Raw genomic sequence first — 22,152 nt, 5'->3', positions numbered from 1 at the left:
GCATCATTCATAGTTGTTTGATTCAGACGCATTTTGGAGAATTGAATTGAGGTCCACTTTTTCCTATTCTTCATTGTGGTTGAAAGCCTATAACATCACTCACCAGTGAACAGTAGGCATACAGTAAAGTATTTTGCAACTCTATTGTGGTGATGGCCTCAGAGTGGCATTATTCTTCATCGTTGCGGCGGTTTCCCTGTTGTTCAAGTCTGCATTGTGAAACTGCACTCCAGCATTCCACCATGACGGCTCCGCGAGCTGAAAGCAGTGCTTGAGTCAGCGCCTCTCTCGGTGCCATACATCAGCGGCTGCCTGACAGGCGTGCAGAAGTGCTATCGCTCTGCAAAAAACAAGACACGTGCTGGAATGGCTGTGTGCGCAGAGACAGGCCTTTTTATCATGTGGCGTAAGGCCACTCTGTCCCATTTCAGGACACGTCGCTCAGATGAATTGGAATAGAGCAATACGTGACTGCTTCACACCACTGGCAAAGCTGCAGTGTATTCAAAATGTGTTTTCTTTTGGGGGGAGGGTGGGGGAAGGTGGGGCTTTACTCTGTCAAGGTTATCTCGTGGGTATGAAGGTTGGGGATTTTGTTCCCGTTGGGGAGGTGGGGGGGGGATTTGAGGGTGTGTTGGGAGACTCTGTGAGTCGTCGGGACGTGTTCTTTTGAGAGGCGGCAGGCGTTCCCCGCCTCATGTGTTTATCTCTCTCCTGCAGGATGTACCGGCGCACCTCCAACATGGTGGGGCTCAGCTACCCGCCGTCTGTCATAGGTGTGCTTAAGGTATTCCAACATAAACACTAACACCAACCAACAGCATCAAAACAACCATCACACCAGCCATTTGACAGTGAACATATCTGTGGTAGTAAAGATACACACTCATAAACATACACACACACAGACACACACAGACACACAGACACACACAGACACACACAGACACACACACACACACACACACACACACACACACACACACTCACACACACACACACACACACACACACACACACACACACACTCATGTACGCACATGCAAATACTGAGTTCAGCAATAAGAAGTTTACTTCTTAAGAAGTAAATATGCTGCATCCTCTTTATCACTACAGTCCCACACACAACACAAATGCATTCCAAAATAGACTTTTGTCTGTCTAGTTATGCTCTAGCGGCTTCTCAGCTCTAATAATGACGTTCATGTGTCCCAGAATGTTGACAGGTGGTCATTTGATGTGTTTGCTCTGAACGAGGCGAGTACGGAGCATGCCCTCAAGTTCATCTTCTATGAGCTCCTCACCAGATACGACCTCATTAACCGCTTCAAGGTCAGTGGCTAACAATGGACAATAAGGAGATCACTAGTATTCGTCATTTTATTTTGATTATTACTAAGAAATAATGCCATGTGAAATATTTTTCCACATCAGTGGTTCAAACACCCCAGGATATATGGAGAGTGGACTCCTATATGGTCAATGTACAGACTGTGAATAACAGCTCCCCCTAGTGTTTTGTGTTAATTTGACCTCACTAACCATGCACCTGGCACTGAATGAGTATTACCTGTGACATCACTTCCTGATAGCAACAGCAACTCTGGGTGCCTCTCATTTGGTGTTTTATACATCCTCCCTTCCTTCCTCAATCCTCGTCCTCACTGATCTAGATAAAGAATGATGGGGTGGCAACAATGGGATAGTCTATCCAGTGTTAGTTATAGATCAGTGGGAACGCTCCTCGAGGACAGAGCATCGAGGAGAGTGTTTGAGAGCCACCCTGTGATTCAAACACAGAACACTGGGGAATGCTCCATAGTCTAGTTGTGCTGAACACAATTAAAAAGGGCTGAGTGCTGTTCAGTTTTCCTGGCCATGACCAGCTTGTTCTCACATTGCATGTGTGTGTGTGTGTGTGTGTGTGTGTGTGTGTGTGTGTGTGTGTGTGTGTGTGTGTGTGTGTGTGTGTGTGTGTGTGTGTGTGTGTGTGTGTGTGTGTGTGTGTGTGTTTTGAAACCATCCTCAGATCCCCATATCGGCGCTGGTGTCGTTTGTGGAGGCGCTGGAAGTGGGCTACAGCAAACACAAGAACCCGTACCACAACCTCGTCCACGCCGCCGACGTCACGCAGACCGTCCACTTCCTGCTGCTCAAGACCGGCATGGTGGTGCGTAGCACAGCACAGCACAGCACAGCACAGCACAGCACAGCACAGCACAGCACAGCACAGCACAGCACAGCACAGCATACTACAGCACAGCACAGCACAACAGCACAGCACATCACATCACAGCACAGCACAGCATACCACAGCACAGCACAGCACACTACAGCACGGCACGGCACGGCACGGCACAGCACAGCACAGCACAGCACAGCACAGCACAGCACAGCACAGTACACTACAGCACAGTACAGCGCAGCACAGCACAGCACAGCACAGCACAGCACAGCACAGCACAGCGACACTCTGTCTGGACAGGATTAGATGTAGATGATGAGGTGGAGTCATTGGGTGCATCCGGATTCACATAGCGGCTTACAGCTCTGTCTTAAAGAAATGCATGTTGGACTTCCTACAATGCAACTTGGCATTATGTCAGTCTCAGCAGGCATTGCTTTAAGACAGCACTGTAAGCGGCTACCTGAAGACGAACACACCCATTTTTAGGGACGGCTAGATTTATGCACTACGCATACCTCCAAAAACTGGGTGCAATAGGCTTAAGAATGATCTATTATAGACTCATGTATTGGGTCATTCCGTGTCAAATCACCCAGTGCCGGAAAGTGACCCTCTCCGAAAAAATCTGAAATAAATCACAGGTGTTTGTAGACTAGACCTATGCACAAATCTGAAATAGTATACCTGGATCACTAATGGTTTAAAATCTACAGGCCTTTGAAGCTTCAAGCCATTTTAAGCATTGTGGTGAACAGTCCTTTTTGGTCAACTTGCAACGTTATTGGTTCTTTTGGTATTTCACACACATCAGTGAAACTATGTGAATGGAAGCACATTTTCCTGTTGAATTAAGAAATCTAATCAGATGAGATGTGTCTTGTGTAATTTCCCCTCTGCAAAGCTCTGAAAATGGCTATAAATTCATTATGTGAAAAGACATCATCACTTTTGAAGGCTTCTCATTCGAAAGGTATGTGCCACAAATTTCATCAGGTTTTTTTCCCACTCATATATGGACTATAAGGTCATGTCCATGCATCAACTTTGGTTGTAATCGTTGTCATATTGTCAGAGCATTTTGTTTTAATTGGGCTTGATTTTCAAAAAGCCCATTTTCGTCCTATCATTTCACCATGTGGACAGTTAACAGGATTTTTTTTAATTTTACCATATCACATTCTGTATGTGAGGATCATCTGTCCAAAATTTGGGCTTGTTGCTGAGTTTCTTTATTGGAGATATGATTTTTGGAAAATATCCTCTATAAATCCACTGAACTTGCATTGGATCTGCAGTACTACTTTGCACCACATGGGATGCTCTTTTAATACAATGGAAGTCAATGGAAGAGTAAGAGATTCACTTGTTTGCTGCACATATCCAATCTAAACACACATTTTATGGTTCATAGTTGAATTGCTCCAAGTAATGATTGCAACATGAACAACATACTACTCATAAATAAATCTTATTTAGCTAAATAAACTGATCAAGCTAAATGGCTATGGCTATGGCTATGGCTATGGCTATGGCTATGGCTATGGTTATTTAGCAGACGCCTTTGTCCAAAGCGACATACAAATAAATAGCAATACAAATTAAATAACAGTGAACAATTACAAAAAAGGAGAATAGCAATATTATCAATACAACAATCATTTAAGCACTAATCTAATGAGAAATAAAACAATGAAATGACAAAAGCAATCAAATAAGTCACTCAGTTAATTATCTAATAACAATAACTATAGCAAGGTATGGCTAAATTTAAGGACAATAGCAGAATAAATGTAAAATGTTAACAATGGACAAATTATAACAAAACAAAACTATTATACAAACCATAACACATAACAAACACTCAAAAGACTAAGTGCATATTAAACAAATATGCCTTAAGACCCCTCTTAAAAGATCCAAAACTGTTGCTTGAACGGAGAGCACTGGGCAACTCATTCCACCAACACGGAACCACTGAAGAATAGGATCTACAGATTGACCTAGCATGTATGGTTTGTCGACATAACAGACGCTCCTCAGAAGATCGCAATGGGCGGTTGGGAATGTACATCTTCATCAAAGAACTGAAGTAGCTAGGAGCAGATCCAGTCAGTGTCCTATAGGCCAGAGTGAGAGATTTAAATTTAATTCTGGCTACTATAGGGAGCCAGTGGAGAGTAACTAGGAGAGGGGTTACATGTGTCCTCTTTGGCTGATTGAAGACCAGTCGTGCTGCAGCATTCTGAATCAACTGTAGTGGTCTTAATACGCAAGCAGGTAGGCCAGCTAACAGGGAATTACAGTAGTCCAGCTTGGAGATAACCATTGCCTGTACAAGAAGCTGAGTGGAATCTTGTGTCAGATAAGGTCTGATCTTCCTAATGTTGTACAGGGTATACCGACATGACTTTGCAATTGAGGCAACATGCTCAGAGAAAGTAAGTTGGTCATCAATTATGACACCCAAGTTACGTGCCGATCTAGTTGGAGTCAATGAGGATGAATCAAGCTGGATGTTCATCTGTTGGGGAATGGCTGTTTTTGCTGGAAACACCAAGAGCTCAGTTTTGGAAAGATTAAGCTGAAGGTGCTGATCCTTCATCCAGATTGAAATATCCTTCAGGCATGCAGAGATCCGATGGGAAACACTAGAGTCCTCAGGTGGGAAGGATAGGAAAAGTTGAGTGTCGTCCGCATAGCAATGATATTCAAATCCATGAGAGCGAATAATCCCACCTAAAGAAGTGGTGTAAATAGAGAAGAGGAGGGGCCCTAATACTGATCCTTGAGGGACTCCTGTAGTGAGGTCATGAGACTTTGATATCTGTCCCTGCCAAGACACGCTAAAAGAACGCCCTTTAAGGTAAGATTTGAACCAGTCAAGAGCTTTCCCAGAAATTCCCAGTTCATATAGTGTAGAAAGGAGAATGTCATGGTTAACCGTATCAAAGGCTGCAGATAAATCTAACAGAATTAACACTGATGACTGAGCAGAGGACTTAGCTACTCTCAATGCTTCAGTCACAGATAGAAGAGCAGTTTCAGTAGAATGACCACTCTTGAAACCAGACTGCATAGGGTCTAGTAGGTTATTCTGATAGAGGAAGTCACAGATTTGCTTGAAGACCACTTTCTCCAAAACCTTTGACAAGAAAGGAAGAAGGGAGACAGGTCTGTAGTTCTTCACATCAGTTGAATTAAGTGTACTTTTCTTCAGCAAAGGTGTAATTCTTGCCTGTTTAAAAGAAGAAGGAACTATTCCAGAACTGAGTGAAGTATTAAATACATGTGTGACTGCCGGTATAATAGCGGGTGCTATAGACTGCAGGAGAGTAGACGGGACAGGATCCAAAGGGCATGTGGTTGGACGGCTTCGCTGAAGCAGTTGAGAGACCGCTTCCTCATCAAGAGGAGAGAAAAAGTCCAATGATGGCATCATGCTAACACCAGGCAGAGTCCTTCTTACAGGGTCATCAAACTGAGCACTTATCTTAGCAACTTTCTCAGTGAAAAATGTTGCAAAGTCATCTGCTGACAGTGAAGAAGCTGCTGGCGGTGGTGGAGGATTGAGAAGAGACTTGAATGTAGAAAAAAGTTTTCTGCTGTCAGTGGCGTTCTCAATCTTACTCTGATAGTATGTTCTTTTTGCAAGTGTGACAGTGGATGAAAAAGATGAAAGCATAGACTGGTATTTACTAAGATCATTTCTATCTCCAGATTTATGCCATTTCCTTTCAGCAGCTCTAAGTTCCTTGCGAACTGAGCGTATACTGTTTGTCAGCCATGGATGGCGAGGTTTAGAACGAGTGGGTCTAGTGGAAAGAGGACATGCTACATTCAGACAGGATGCCAGTGTAGAGCAAAGAGTCTCTGTAGCGTCATTAACCTCAAGTGATGAGAATGAACTCGGAATAGGTAGAGCAGAAGTTACTAATGTTGCAAAATGTTCACTTGAGAGGCTTCTGAGGTTCCGTCGGCATGACATCGTCGGAGCAGGAACTGTAGGGTTATCAAGGAGACGCACAGAGAATCTAATGAAGTAATGATCTGATACATGTAGAGGATTAACCCAAACGTTGTCTGCAGTACAGTTACGTAGCAGAATCATATCAAGATCCTTACCAGCCTTGTGAGTAGGAGGACTGTGAACACGTGTGATACTAAATGAGGAGAGTAAGGACAGGAAGTCAACTGAAGAGGAATTGTCCAAGTGAATATTAAAATCTCCAAGGATCAACAGAGGGCACGTATCCATTGGAATAGCAGACAGTAGAATGTCCAACTCATTCACAAAGTTGCCAAGCTGTCCAGGAGGCCGATAGATAACCACCAAGTACAATTTGTATGGTTCAGTTATCATGATGGCATGATATTCAAATGAGCAGTGGTTTTGAGTCGGCAGCAACTGAGTAAACCTCCAGTCATCAGAGATCAGAAAGCCTGCCCCGCCTCCTCTACCAGAGGAGCGACAGGTATGCGAAAAAGCATAATTGGTCGACAACGCTGCAGGTGTAGCAGTATTTTCTGGCCTAATCCATGTCTCTGTAAGCGCAACCAACTGAAGTGATAGCTGTGAGGCCAGAGCAGGAATGAAATTAGCTTTGTTCACTGCAGATTGGCAATTCCACAGTCCCATAGAAAAAGTAGGATATGAAGCTTGTTGCCTTTCGGCATTAGAGCGCATACAAACTTGTTTATGTTGAATGCACATTATTACCAGTAGGATGGCAGATAACAAGACAAGGTGAGACAAGTGAACTTATCTGAGAGGTGCCTTGCTTGTGTCCTTGCTCGGTGGACTCGTCGCAGGTAGACTCGATTCGTCTTGACACGAGTAAGTCTTCACACGAGGACGGATTCACACGAGAGCTGACGCTTCCGCTGACGCTCCAGCACAAAAGCTACTTTAAATAGTCCTAGTTGAATTAGCTGAAGACCACCCCCTCGACAAACTCACAAGACCAAGGCCAGTCTCAGCGCAATTAAACAGACGGCCGTAATGCAAACAATATCGACTACCCACCCACTACTTAGGATCAACTTGTAACTATGACAACTACATAAACAATTCCCTTAACAACACGAAGCTCTCATGCAACTACTCAGATATAAACTTACAGTACGTAGTGCAGACGCAGCTCCAGAAAAACCACGAGTAGAGATTAGTAAAGCAAGGTCACGAGTCTACTTCGTCCAGCTACACTTAAAAATACCACCCCCGCGAAAAACTCACAAGACCAAGGCCAGTCTCAGCGCAATTAAACAGACGGCCGTAATGCAAACAATATCGACTACCCACCCACTACTTAGGATCAACTTGTAACTATGACAACTACATAAACAATTCCCTTAACAACACGAAGCTCTCATGCAACTACTCAGATATAAACTTACAGTACGTAGTGCAGACGCAGCTCCAGAAAAACCACGAGTAGAGATTAGTAAAGCAAGGTCACGAGTCTACTTCGTCCAGCTACACTTAAAAATACCACCCCCGCGAAATATACACACATAAGACTGACTGATCATACATGCAGCAAGAGGATTTAGCTTGCCATCTTTGTAACAGTTTTCTACACCACCATAGAGGTTGGAAAATGAAAGTCATGAACATATTCAAGAAAAAAGGGGTTTCAAGAATTCAGTGCATTATCAGATGCAGAAAAAGCGTCAGATGCAGTTTAGAGCAGATATTTCACTTGATGAAGAATTTATAGCCATTTTCAGAGCTTTGCAGAGGGGAAATTACACAAGACACATCTCATCTGATTAGATTTCTTAATTCAACAGGAATACGTGCTTCCATTCACATAGTTTCACTGATGTGTGTGAAATACCAAAAGAACCAATAACGTTGCAAGTTGACCAAAAAGGATTGTTCACCACAATGCTTAAAATGACTTGAAGCTTCAAAGGGCTGCAGTTTTTAAACCATTAGTGATCCAGACATACTATTTAAGATTTGTGCATAGGTCTAGGCTACAAACACCTGTGATTTATTTCAGATTTTTTTGGAGAGGGTCACTTTCCAAATTGGCTGAAATTGGGTGATTTGACACGGAATGACCCTATTTCCTTTTCTTGGAGCACCTGATGGAGCTCATTGCCATGGACGCCAAGTGAGCCTGTAGTGGGGTATCTCCTGCGTCTGCTCCCGTGCCTGTCGGCTCCCGCCACACTCTGTCCGGCTCTCGTCCGCTCCCTCAATAATGTGTCATTTTTAGTCCCGCTCCTGCCCGCATCTGTAACATTTGGTCCCTCTCCTGCCCGTAACAACCAGGATATGCAGGACTCAGGAGGGATATTCAGTTCTGCCCTCTGCCTCTCAAAAGGAGCACTTGACACTCACAACTGAAAAAGACCAGATGCCAGATGTCTGATTTTAAGTTTCTTGATTCTGCATGTAGGCTATTGTAAACACAGCTCTGCTAGTTCTTTAGAAAGAAACTAACATCTGAAGTAGCCTAGAGGTGTCCTCCTCCTCTGTCATTCTTTCGATTTCAAGTTTCGACAACGGAACAGCAGGAAAGAATTGACCCCTCTCAGAACGTGTCCCTCGCCACACTCTTTTGCGTCGGGACCCGCAGGGAGTGCACACCTCCAATTCCAAGAGATTAGCGTAGTAGCAGACCTGGGTAAGCTAACTCAGACTACAGCATGTGTTAAATCTTCTCAACAGAAGAGCACTATGCTATGTTCCTTGTTTTTATGATTGAACTTAACCAAGTTTATCACTAAACCACATGTACAGAGTTGTACTTACTCTGGTAACCATGATGGAATGATTGTAAATCAGTGTGCATTAGCCTCAGCCATCAACATCAACCATTTCCTTACTCTGCTACTGTTGCCCTCTTCCTCTCTTTTTATGTCTGTGTCAACACATTTGGCATGTCACGTCTCTGAAACTGGGCACAGTCTGTTAACAAGTGAAGTGTGGATTGGTTTGACTACTTCAGAAGAGATACACTGTTGGGTCCTATGACAGAGTTTATGGATCAACAGGCCAAGCTCGGCGCCGTCCTGTTAAGCCACATGTTATGACAGTGCAGTTGGAACTGACTTCTGGCACATTTGCCCCTCCGAGCCCTTCAGTTAAGGGCACCTGAGTCAAGCGACTGCCATCTGAATCCAATTTCCCATCCGAGTCCGCCTGAAACGACGGGACTGATGTGAGGACACTTCAAATCCCTCGAGAGGAAAGCGTGGCGGGGGCGTAGAGAGTGCCGGAAAAGCCCTGCACACTATGTCCCCAACCCAAATGTACTCCGCCGTAAAGCGTGTGCTTTCATCAGAAAAACATGCTCCGCAGCTTTTCGAGAGGAATCTCACGCACAAGTCTGCGCCTGGATGGTCACAGAGGGGCAACAGCTGTGCTTCTCAAGTAATCTGGTCATATCCCGGCACTGTATTGGAACCGTTTAATGGCTTTTGAGAAATGTATGCACATGAGAAAATGACATCCGTTTTTTTTTTTCCTGGAAAATTGAACAGGCTTCAGTGAGGGGAAAGGGGCTTTGAAATGCTAATCCAGGTTTAATCATCTGAGCCTCTGTAGCTGGGACGTACAGTATGAGTGGAGGAAGTGTCTACAGTACATCTACTCCTGAATATATATATATATATATATAAATATATACAAATAAGTAAGAAAGAGAGAAAGAACAAAAAGAAAGAAAGGAAGAAACTGCATATGTTAGTAGAAATTGACTTCACAGCCATTCAAGTAAAAAATGAATCTCACACTGTCAGGCGGAGAAAAAAAAAAAACGATCCAGGAGTGTTTACACAAACGTACATTTGACTTTTAAATCAGATGACATTTACAAAAAGCTCCATTTGTTCAACTATTTCACAGTCCCTTAACCTAGAGGCCTTTTCTTCCTTGAAAGAACGCTTTGGCATACCTTGTGTACTGCCATCCCCTCCTCCACCCACCTCCCCCAATACACAAACTCACACACACACACACACACACACACAGACACACACACACACACACACACACACACACACACACACACACACACACACACACACACACACACAAGGACCATAAATACACATACACTTATAAACAAGAAACAAGCACAGTCACGCAGACACACACACACACACACACACACAAACACACACACACACGCAGACACACAAAATCCCTCCGTCCCCGCTTGTAGCTCCTCAAGCGCTGTTTATTTAATCATGTTAATAACGTAGCTCTGGCAGGTTGTCAGCGCTGCATGTTCTGTGGATAACTGCATTAGCGAGAGGCCCAGGGCTGTTTGGGAAGAGGAACAACATCAATCACCTACACCCCCTCACCCCAAGCCTCCATTAAATAAACAATCAGCTGCTCATTCATAAACTCAGAGGGCCGGAGACTCTGGCACTGAGCCGACCCTGACGTGGAGCCGGTGGGCCGGATGTGGGCCGGATGTGGGCCGGATGTGGTCTGCTGTCTGCGCAGGTAGCCCTGAGGGGACGCTGAGACCGCGCTCGTTTGTATCCGGCCTCTGACAGGTGTTGATATTCTGCGGCTATCACCGCTGAAGATCAATCATGTCACTCCTATTAAAGTCTTTCAACCTGAGGAAATACACCTGTGTGAGAGGGGTCACACACACACACACACGCGCACGCACACACACACACACACACACACACACACACACACACACACACAAGAAAACAAAAACATCAGAGAGAGAGAGAGGGATAGAGAGAGGAACTGTACTGTTGGAGCACAGCTGTAGCTAGTAGTAGTTTAAAGGGCGCCATCATTATTAGTGTGGACACTAAAACTTTTAGCTCATCAGCTGTTGTCAGTTGCTGTATCTTACAGACATAAATACTCTAATGGCCAGGCTATATGACCACAGACAGATGTGGAACGCTTGTTTTATACAATAAAGTCAGATGCAAGAGAGCTTTGAAGAAAAGGGGGGTCTTCTATTTCTAGTTTTGAATGGCTCATTTCCCATGTTCAGTGTGGCCCTGCCCTGTCTGCTCTATGGTTTAGCAATGGGAATATACTGTAGCTACCCTCCCAAGCAGCCCTCCTCTGGTATCTAATCCCACTCGTATCTGCCACAAGTGAGCCAGAGCCGAGTCAGAACTGGGCCAGATCCAACCCAGACTCAGCTCTCCTCCGGGCCAGATCCAACCCAGACTTGCCTCTCACCCGGGCCTGCCCCGTAAGCTGCAGTGTAATGACTCTGGTGTGTGCCTGTTGAGTGTATCAGAAGCGTGTCGGTGGGCATTCCTATAGCGGGATGACTCACTCACTCTGTGCCCAGCCCCAGGCAGGCCAGCTACCCACCGCATTCACACAACACACAGGCCTAGCAGCCATTTAATCAGGTTATTAACTTCTAACATGACATTCATGGAGCGGCCGCTGTTTTCAGTCTCCATCAGCACACTTTCAGTCACGACTCCAGCCCAAGAAATGTACGCTGCGCGGCTATAGATAGCTGGAAGTAATGGGGTGTGCCAGAATGGGCTTGTGATGCTGGAAATGGCCCTGGTTTCCCTCTATTAAATCTGCTCAGGCTGTTGTATATGTGGAAATGCTGGTTTGTATTTACGGGTGCTTGTCCAATAGCTGTGATTGATGTTGGCCCGATATCCTCCCCTGCCTTATCTCCGTTCTGTTTTCTTTCCATCCCTTTATCTCATCTCTTTCTTCTGTTTGTGTCCTCTCCTCTCCTCTCCTCTGGTGAACATTCCACTCTTTCCCCTCCACCTTTCTTCTTTTTCTCTACTCTCACACCATCTCTTCCTTTCTCTTTCTCTACCTCTCTCTGTCCTCTTCTTCACTCTCTCTTCTCCTCTCCACCCCTCTATTCACTGTCCTCTTTTATGTTTTTCAGCACTGGCTGACAGAGTTGGAGATTTTTGCCATGCTGTTTGCTGCTGCTATCCATGACTACGAGCACACGGGAACCACAAACAACTTCCACATCCAAACAAGGTTACAAGTCAATTTACTTTGAAGCCAATTCCAGTCAATTCTTGTTGAATAGGGAAGGAATGTGTTTCTGTCTAACCAAAACATCAAAAACACCTTTGATAATAAAGCATAATTGGTACACTATGTTGACCTTTTTTCAGTACATCAAAAGCACCTTTAATAAAACACAATGGGTACACTATATTCAGTGAGTCACCATCATAAATATGTAACTCCATCAAATGTTAAAAACATTCAACTTTGGATCATAAACTGAGGTGAGCTGTACAGAAAATAGCCTCAGTGTCTGTACCACTGTACATTCAGGTCCAGTAGCCATCTCCTAATCCGACCCTATCTGTCTCTTCCTGCTGCTCTCCTCTTTCCTAATCCGACCCTATCTCTCTCTCCCACTCTCTTCCTGATGCTCTCCACTCTCCTCTGTGAATATAGGCAAAAAGCCCTTAAATATACTTTCCAAAGTTGGACATTTAACAGAAACACATTACACAAAAGAGCACATTACGATAAGCAGGGTATTGTGTAAATACGAGGCGAAGCCAACTTTCACCCAAATTTGGCCCAGAATTTGAATCCTATTCAGAGCCAGTTGCTTTGTGTTTGTGAACAAAGACCAACGGCCTGCTGTTTCGATGTGACTTCCAGGTCAGACACGGCCATCCTGTACAATGACCGCGCGGTGTTGGAGAGCCATCATGTCAGTGCAGCATATCGCCTCCTGCAGGACGATGACGAGATGAACATCCTGTACAACCTGTCCAAGGATGACTGGAGGTACTGTACTCAGATCAGCCAGCTTCCATCTCATCTCTTCTCCTGTGTCACAGTCTTCAGATCCCATGCACATGCATATGATATCCACTGTGTATGTTTGGAGCAATTTTTTAGCATGTCATCTATTGTTCTAAAACAGCTAGATCCGGTCCTTAAAGAATGATTATCTATGAATACATCATTACATTTCTCGTTGCTGTGCCTTTGTTTCATGAAATCTTGGCAGATATATGTGGTAACCATTTTAGAGAAGCAATAAGCCACTCAAGTCTGCGGTATATACTGATTTTAGAACAGCTAAGGAATTTTAGGCATTCCGCTTGCGTGTTGTGAACAACGCCCCTTAACCCCTTAGCTCAGCATAAACTACTACGGGCTCTTGGGGCTTATTGCTTAATTGCACAAGCATGTGTGGTGTCATATAGTACTTAATGATTTGTTTGTATCGAAGGCCTTTGAAGTTCTTTGAAGTTGTTGCTGTTTTAACCTTTAAACTGAGCATGTTTTGGGGTATGTTTTTTACATGTCTTTAATGGAGTGTTCAGTAATAGATAAATGAAGACCTATCCTATTCCAGAATCTCATCAACCATGTTTCTCTATTTCTCTCTCCCTCTCTCTCTCTCTCTCTCTCTCTCTCTCTCTCTCTCTCTCTCTCTCTCTCTCTCTCTCTTTGTTTAGAGAGTTGAGGGCTCTGGTGGTGGAGATGGTGTTGGCCACAGATATGTCCTGTCACTTCCAGCAGGTCAAGACCATGAAGAACTTTCTGCAACAACCAGAGAGGTGGGCAGTTTGCCACACACTCACACACGCCACTCATCACTAACATATGCCCTCATACATCATTCTCTCTCTCTCTCTTTCTCTCCCCTCTCTCTCTCTCTCTTTCTCTCTCTCTCTCTATCTCTCTCTCTTTCACACACACACACACACACACACACACACACACACACACACGCACACAGCTCTCCACACCTTTTCATCTTAGGAGAGAAACTGCTGAGTAGCCCAGGATTAGGCACACACACACACACACACACACACACACACACACACACACACACACACACACACACACACACACATTTGTGACTCACTGCCTTAGAATCCATGAGTAGAAGTTTGGAGAATGTGTTAATGCGTAAATCAACAACCAAGTTTTCATCTGTCAAAGCGTCTTACATCAATTTTGCATTATGCAGTTTTTTTTTACTATGCCCTACAACAAGATTTAGAAGAGAATTAGATTTTGCTGAGTGTTCTTGTGATTTAATGTTATTGTAGAATAGGTCTAGCATGGGGTTTTAGGCCCCTTAAATAATAAATGATTTCATTAAATATGAGAGGTAGGGCAAATTTGGTTAATTGTAAACTCTGGGTGATTTATTTTTGTAATAAGTTTCAGTGACAGATGGCTGAGAGACTACCCTTACCCAGAACATAAAAATCACCATGATGAATGCAACTGTCTCACCACCAGTTCAAAAGTCTTCTCTTTTTCCACGCTCTACAATCAATTCTCTCTCTCTACCTCTCTCTCTCTACCTTCAACTATCTCTCTCTCTCTCTCTTTGCTATTTCCATTTTTCATTTCTCTCCCCACTGCTCTGCAACCCCTCCTCCCCCGCCACTCTTTGTCTGCTATATCTCGGTTTCGTCTCGTACGTTGTGGAACGCTTTCAAATACTCAGCACTTGGAATATGAATGAATGTTAAACTTCACAATATTCCCCACAAGTCAGTGGTCACAGCACAAATAGATCACTCTAAAATGGCATGAGGTGGCAGAGCCCTTTCTTCAGATAAATTGAAATCTCAGAAACAATCAGCTGTCCTACATAGTAAAAATATGTTTTCAATATTCTAAGACATTTTGTGGGTGGACATATGGTTGTTCACTTGAGGTAGTGTGCTATTGAAGGTGCTCCCCAGGTAGTGCCACAGCATACAGACATTATGATGCATACTATATCATATGAATAAGTCTAAAAACGCTCTTAGAGCTTGATCTGGAGTAGTATGCTGTATTAGAATGTTGCACTTTAAATGACATTAATAAACTCAAAAGCCCTAAAACTGATCAAATTAAAAAGAATAGTGAATTTGTGTGAAGAATAGCCTACTCAGGTGGTCTACCTCAGACAAATCCCACTAAAATGTCTTTCGGACCCAGTTCCAATAAAATGGATATTGGCCTACCCAGCTGAAAAGTGTTGACGTAATGAGGTTTTAATATCTGATGTCAACTTTACTTCAGGTGAAGCCAACGGTGCACCGAGACACTGGACTGAGATGTGGCAGTGTATCATAACAAGTTTGAGGAACAGGACGTGCAGAGTTGGCCGCTCTTTCTGAACACTTTGGCATTCAGTCCAGTGTCTCTGCTGAGGAAGCGTGCAGTTTGCAGGGTTTCATCCAGCTATTGCTTCCAGCTCGCTTTTCTCATTGATGCTCTAGCAGGGGGGCTCTCAGATGCTCTCAGTCTGCTTATCTCTCCTCTCCTCTAGCCCTTCCTCTCCCTCACATTTGGGTTTGCTCATTTCTCCAAAAGGAAAGTCATTCTACTGCACAGTTGCACACACACTGAGATTACACAAACCCAGACAATTACAATGTGACTGACAGAGAATTAAGTAAAAAGAAGAAGACTTTAAAATATTAATACAAACAAATGAATACCAAAATAAGGCTTCGGTAAAGTAACCACACGCACACACGCAAATATGCACACTGATAAGCACTAAGACATGGAATTGAAATGAAATGCATTGGCATTCATCATAAACAGCTTATTGGGATTCACAAGGTGAAGTCTATCACAGTATGGCAAAGAGTAAAGAATTGGGATGTTTGAACAGACAATTTAATATCCTGTTTCTGTCTTTGATTTTCTGTGCGTGTGTGTGTGTGTGTGTGTGTGTGTGTGTGTGTATCTGTGTCTGTGTCTGTGTCTGTTTATGTGTGTGTGTGCAGCATTGACAAGTCCAAGGCAATCTCTCTCCTCCTTCATACGGCTGACATCAGTCACCCTGCTAAGAACTGGGATCTGCACCATCGCTGGACCACCTCCTTATTGGAGGAGTTCTTCAGACAGGTGTGTGTGTCTGTGTGTGTGTGTGTGTGTGTGTGTGTGTGCGTGCGTGCGTGCCTGTCTGTGTGTGTGTGTGTGTGTGCATGCGTATGTGTACGTGTGTGTATGTGTATGTGTGTTACAGAGACACAAAAAGAGAAACCAAGATAAGCTGACTTTAATAGCGTGACTTGTATTTCTCTGTCACTTTTCTTTGGTCTAATATCCTGCTCCACCAAAATGATGGACGCAGGCTATTTTGAAGTGTCAGCACAAGGAGTCCCACCCTCCCCTATGCTCTCTTAATCAGGCTGCACAAGAGAGCCGTGGGCCGCTGCAATCACTTCTGTCTTTCCAGAATTATGTTGTTGACTGTTAACCCAAAAAACAACCATCAGTCAGTGCACTCACTAATGTCTTCATGTTTTTCCAGACCTCTTTTATCAATCCAAAACTGATCCATCCATGTGGTGGTCACACTTTGTGGAAAAAATGTACAGAATCTTTTAGATGCTTGTAGAGAAACTCTGTTGTTTCCTCATTCCTCTTAACAGCCTAATTCTGAAATGCATAGATTCCATCTCCATATTGTTAGTTTGCCTGTTTATTTATTCATATATTGATCTGAGAATCGCTCGTATCTTTCTCAAACAGCTATTGCAGACTACAGCAGCTCTCTCCCAGAGCTGAGGCATCGTTACCAATGCCATTATTCTTTCATGATGCCATTCTCCCAACAAGCCAGAGATGGTTTAGCAGATGAATTGCAATAGAGTCAAAACCAAATGCATTTTTGACCTTGCTTTACTTATTACAAATGACTTTGGGGGGTGGCGGTGTCATGATTTTTAAGTATCTATAGTTTGCAGTTTGTGCACTCCAGTCTTGTGCAAACAAAAATAGTGGTATTGAGAACGTATAAAGCATTAGTAGCTAGTGAGACTGAATATATCAACACGTTTTGCTTCCCTTAGATTGCTTTGTCAGTGTAACACTGCAGCTATCTGTGAACACAGTGAGTCATTGATGTGGGGTTTTGCATTTCATACCTGAGTAGTCAGCAACACTAAGCCCAAGTGCTGAAGGTTTGCATCATATTTTCAGTCCATCTCTTCTTGATCTTTTCATGCATTTTCCCCTCTTGAATGTGAATCGTGCATCTCCTGAAATTGCTTTTAGTTTGTGCTCGACTGCCTTTGACAACAGTCTTAGCTACCATCTACATTACATTGTACACCGATATCTACAGCTTCACACTCTAGCATCTACAGTAATGTACATCTGTCTCAGAGACCAAAATATAAAACAAGCCGTGTTCCGGCCTGATTACTTCCTGCGTGTTGACAGTGAACAATTCAGCTCAGTTATTGGCATGTCAGTGAAAACACTGAAGTGAAATGGTATGGCAAGACAGCTAGCCCTGTGGGTAAAGAGGTGTCCTTGGAACTCATGGAGTGGGATGAGTGGGATTAGACGGTGTGAAGTGTTCTCCTCTGACAGCGCTGTGACGCTGAGTGAATGAGTGAGGGTCAGAGGTCACAGCCCACTGATGGACTTACCCTTTCCGTCTCCAGGGCGATAAGGAGGCGGACCTGGGCCTGCCCTTCTCACCGCTGTGCGACCGCAAGTCAACCATGGTCGCCCAGTCCCAGATCGGTGAGTGTGCAGGAGTGTGTGTCTTTGTGTGTCTGTGTGTGTCTCCCTCTCCCTGTGTGTGTGCGTGTGCGTGTGCGTGTGCGTGTGCGTGTGCGTGTGCGTGTGCGTGTGCGTGTGCGTGTGCATGTGCGTGTGCGTGTGCGCGTGCGCGTGCGTGTGTGTGTGTGTGTGCTTGTGCGTCTATAGTTTGTAGCCAGTGCTGATTAGCTGGGAGCTGTTTACCATGGCCAGCAGTAGGGTGTGAGCGTTCCAGTAAGCCATAGGCACTCGCTGCTCAGTATCTGTTTCAGTGAGATTGTCCTCTTTGTGTTCCAGGGTTCATTGACTTCATCGTGGTGCCGACCTTCACTGTTCTGACGGACATGACAGAGAAGATCGTCACGCCGCTCATCGACGAAGCGGCGCACTCCAGCCTCGCTGGCTTTAGGCGCTCCAGGTGAGCTCACCTGCGGCAGTGTGCACCTCAGCACTGGAACATGAGTCACTGGCTTAGACACAGTCCGCAGTCAGAGAGAGCAAAGCACATTTCCAGATCTAAGCACAGTGTGTTTTTATCCATATAGACCACATTGTATGTTCACTAGTTCGCCCAATCGGTATGATTTGTTGTGCTTGGGTGTAACGTTAACAGCATGTTTGGCTAGGTAGCTGACCGTGGTCCTGGAATGCCTGGAGCGGAGATCGCGTTAAAGCGATGGCCGCTTGCACCCCCCCTGTGTAAAGAAGGAGGATGAGTGACGGGGCTATCAGTGAAATGGAGGAGTAGGGGGAGGAGGAGGGATGACTTTTGCGAACACCGGGGCGTGTGGCATAATAGAAAAGAAGGCCGGCTGGGTGAGGGTTTCTCCTGAACTTTGTTTAGAAAACATAATTTATTACTCTCATCTGATAGGCTACTTTAACACCCAGATTAGCTGAAGGGTCTGTGAAATATGTACATATACTGTACATGGATATTGAGTCAACTGTAGCGATTTATATATGATATTGTTAGTCACATGTGATTGCCATAACAAAAGACTCCCATACCGTACATATGCATGCACGTGCACACAAAACAGGCTGAGGAACTGAACTACAGCACGTGAGAATACCTGCAGCTGGTACTGCACCTCAGCTGAGAGCCTACTGCCGCTCCGCCTCCAATCACCAGCTCACCTCTCCAACCCACAACACAGCATGCCATCACTCAAGAGAGAGAGTGTGTGTGTGTGTGTGTATGTGTGTGTGTGTGTGTGTGTGTGTGTGTGTTGGGAGGTGGGTGGGGGATATGAGGACAATAACGTCGGAGCCCAATGACATTTGAACATTTACATATAATTACTTCCAGTTCCTGCTGAGCTACTTCTGAAGTAAAGTAAACAACAAATGCAAGAAGATAAAGCTGTGCTGCACTACAGTGTTCCAGTTTTGCTGTTTAGTGTGCTGCCCCGTATGCTCTCTGTAGCCTACAGCATCTACTGTACAGGGCCATGCACCTGATGCTCCTATCAGCATGGGGCCCATGTGTCCTGGAACCTTTCCCAGTCTGGATGCAGCAATGCCATTAGACACAGACCTGGGCTTGAAATGACCTGTAACATTGTTTTGAACAACAGGGAGGGACAGCCATGTGTGATGCAATTTTATGGGAGAGGGTTCTCAAAATGAGGCCTCTCAACAGGACAGCAGGAGAACTTAAACCGTCAGTGCACATCCTCATTTTCATTTGAACACTTCTCCCTTTCTCTCTCTCTTTCTCTCTCGCTCTCTCTCTCTCTTTACCTCTCCATCTCCCTTTCTCTTTCTCTCTCTCTTTTTCCTCTCCATCTCCCTTTTCTCTCTCTCTCTCCCTCTCTCTCTCTCTCTCTCTCTCTCTCCCCTCTCTCTAGTCTGAACAGTATTACCTCTGTGGATGCCAAGCACAGCAGCATCAACAGCACGGGCTCTGACGGCAGCTCGTCCCACCACGGGGCCCTCCTGCCCGTCGACCCCAAGAACTTCAAGGCCATCTGGAACGAGGAGGTGTCCCAGAACAGGGAGCGCTGGAAGGCCCAGGCCGCCAAAGGTACACGCAGCCCACTGCCCTCAAGGCTGTACTACAATGGTATACATAGCCCAGTGGCCTCAAGGCTGTACTACAATGGTACACAAGCCCAGTGGCCTGAGGGCTGTACTACAGAGCCAGATGAGTGGTATTTGAGCCTAAAGTCAGAGGTGGCTTCAAATTTCACATACAGACGTAAGCGTTTGTGGTGAATGTTTTTTTCCCCCTTAAACTTTTAAATATGAATGTTTTTTGTGTAAACATCACATCAGGCATTCATTTACATTTAACAAAAACAGAAACAAAACAAAGGCCAATGTTATTGAAACCCCAGTAATTAGAGCAACCACACAGCAGACAGTCTCAGACGCAGAGCTAGCTTGCCTCTGTGTTTGCTTAACTCGGGAGTGCGTCATACCAAAAGGAGAGAAGCCAGGGGGAGGGGTTGGAATGCCCTTGGCATTTCAAAATCATAGCCTTTGTTCAGCACTGAGGTGATTGCATAAATTGAGCTTTTCAGGCATAAATGTAATCATCCCTGTACAACTTCCCCCCCACACACACATTTCTTTGTTGTGAATGCAGAGACGGAGGAAAAGGCCCGTCGTGAGGCAGAGGACCAAGCCCAGCAGGAGGCCCCTGCGGCAAGTCAAGAGGGACAAACAGAACCAGACCAGCCAGAACCAAAGAAGGAGGAGGGCGAGGAGGGGGATGGCCTTGAGTCAGTGGGCACTGAGAGCCCATTGGACGAGAGCCCCGTCAGCCACCCTGGAGAGGGTGCCAACACTTTACCGAATGGTACAATCTGGTTAGATGTGAATTTGTACGAGTTCCCAAGCTCCAGTTAGACAGGAGTTAGACAGGGTTGCATCAATTCAAAATTATTATCTAGAAACGCTAAACCACATTCATGCCAGGCCAGGACAGGTGTGTGTGTTTGTGTGTGTGTGTGTGTGTGTGTGTGTGTGTGTGTGTGTGTGTGTGTGTGTGTGTGTGTGTGTCATTCTCTCCAGTATGTCATGTCAATCATGTCTGATGAATTGCAGGAGAGGTGTCAGAGGAAGCCAAATCCCCAGGCAGTGATGACAGCATGAAACAAGATGCTGAATGGTAATCAGCACTCCCACAACATCGCACACACACACACACACACACACACACACACATATTCATCCGAGTTTTCCTCAGAAACCTCCTGTGTAGTAAGTGAGTTGTTAGAGCTAAACCATCACCCATTCTGTTCCTAATTTGGATCCTTGCAGTCCTGTGGCTTCCCTCTTACATCATCATTAGGAAGGTATATGAATCCAGGAACACCTGATAACTTTACTAAATAGACTATGATTTTAATATATGGATTTACTTTGTTCTCCAAAATGGTTGCAGGAATCCCATACCACTAGTAGTCTATCTATCCACTTGCCTTGTTCTGTTGTGTAGAGCCATTGCACCACGTCTATATGTAATCAGGTCTCCTCTGATTGGCCACAGATGTGGAGGGAGGCTGGACACAGTGGACGAGGCCTCCATGCTGCTGTCCCAACCCACACTGCTGCAGAGGAAGCAAGGGAGCCGACTCCTCGTCCAAAGCTCTGGTGTGCCCCCTGGTGGTTAATGCTGACACGTGTATGTTCAAGTAAATGTTTTTGTTTTCATGTCCGGTGGTACATCACTTGCTTTGTCACTTGCTTCTACTGGTGGCTAAGCCTGTGTGATGCCTTCATGTCCATAGGCTCTGGCTTTGTGTCTTGTATATAATGTAAATATACATAAAGTTATGTTTTTCTCTCTGTTTCTTTCTTGAGAGAGAAAGAATGCAGATTCAGGCATCCTGGGCTCATCTTCCCTTTGATCTTGCCTTCAATTTTGTGGCCTTTTCATGTTTTATTTTTTTCGTCTTCTTTGTTTTTATTTCGTTGGAATTGAATATGAGACAGTTTATGTGCCTGCATGTGAGTTCATGGGTGCCTGTGTGTGTGTGTGTGTGTGTGTGTGTGTGTGTGTGTGTGTGTGTGTGTGTGTGTGTGTGTGTGTGTGTGTGTGTGTGTGTGTGTGTGCGTGTGCGTGTGTGTTTGTGTGTATGTCTGTGTGTCTGTGTGTCTGTTTGCCTGTGGGTCTGTTTGTCTGTTGTGTACGTTTTGGTGTGTGTGTTTGTTTGTCTTGTACTTTCTTTCTTTCTTTGGTCAGTGTACCTGTGTCTATACAAACATCCTATCAAATATCTTCCTTTGTTGTTGTATTTCTTCCTTCCGTCTCTTCATTTGATTTATGTGTCTATTTGTTTGTTTACACTTATCTTGAGTCAAGCCATCTGATTGCTTATTTGCCATTTGCTACCTGAAGCATATAACTCCTCATTGGCAGAATGAGTCTCACAATGGCAGAAGCATGCCAATATATTGACAATTATGTGTTCTTCATATCCCCTCAGAATACACAAAACTGAGTAGATAGAGAAAAGCCAAG

At 44.7% G+C, this 22,152-nt stretch overlaps 1 protein-coding gene across 1 annotated transcript in view; it reads left to right on the top strand.

Annotated features, from left to right (window-relative positions):
- pde1cb (phosphodiesterase 1C, calmodulin-dependent b) overlaps positions 1–21,301 on the top strand; it is an 87,467-nt gene extending 66,166 nt beyond the window's left edge. Inside the window, exons 6-18 of the mRNA XM_062517349.1 lie at positions 721–787; positions 1,216–1,332; positions 2,030–2,170; positions 12,061–12,161; positions 12,807–12,935; positions 13,616–13,717; positions 15,908–16,028; positions 17,579–17,660; positions 17,976–18,096; positions 19,532–19,707; positions 20,272–20,484; positions 20,733–20,796; positions 21,157–21,301. Coding sequence (XP_062373333.1) covers positions 721–787; positions 1,216–1,332; positions 2,030–2,170; positions 12,061–12,161; positions 12,807–12,935; positions 13,616–13,717; positions 15,908–16,028; positions 17,579–17,660; positions 17,976–18,096; positions 19,532–19,707; positions 20,272–20,484; positions 20,733–20,796; positions 21,157–21,301 — 1,579 coding nt within the window. The remainder of the gene's footprint in view (positions 1–720; positions 788–1,215; positions 1,333–2,029; positions 2,171–12,060; positions 12,162–12,806; positions 12,936–13,615; positions 13,718–15,907; positions 16,029–17,578; positions 17,661–17,975; positions 18,097–19,531; positions 19,708–20,271; positions 20,485–20,732; positions 20,797–21,156) is intronic.
- The last annotated feature ends 851 nt before the right edge of the window (positions 21,302–22,152 follow it).

The sequence above is a fragment of the Sardina pilchardus genome, chromosome 2 (genome assembly GCF_963854185.1).
Source record: "Sardina pilchardus chromosome 2, fSarPil1.1, whole genome shotgun sequence".
Lineage (NCBI taxonomy): Eukaryota > Metazoa > Chordata > Actinopteri > Clupeiformes > Clupeidae > Sardina > Sardina pilchardus.
The sequence above is the reverse complement of the archived record's forward strand: the minus strand, read 5'-3'. Positions and strand labels throughout refer to the sequence as shown.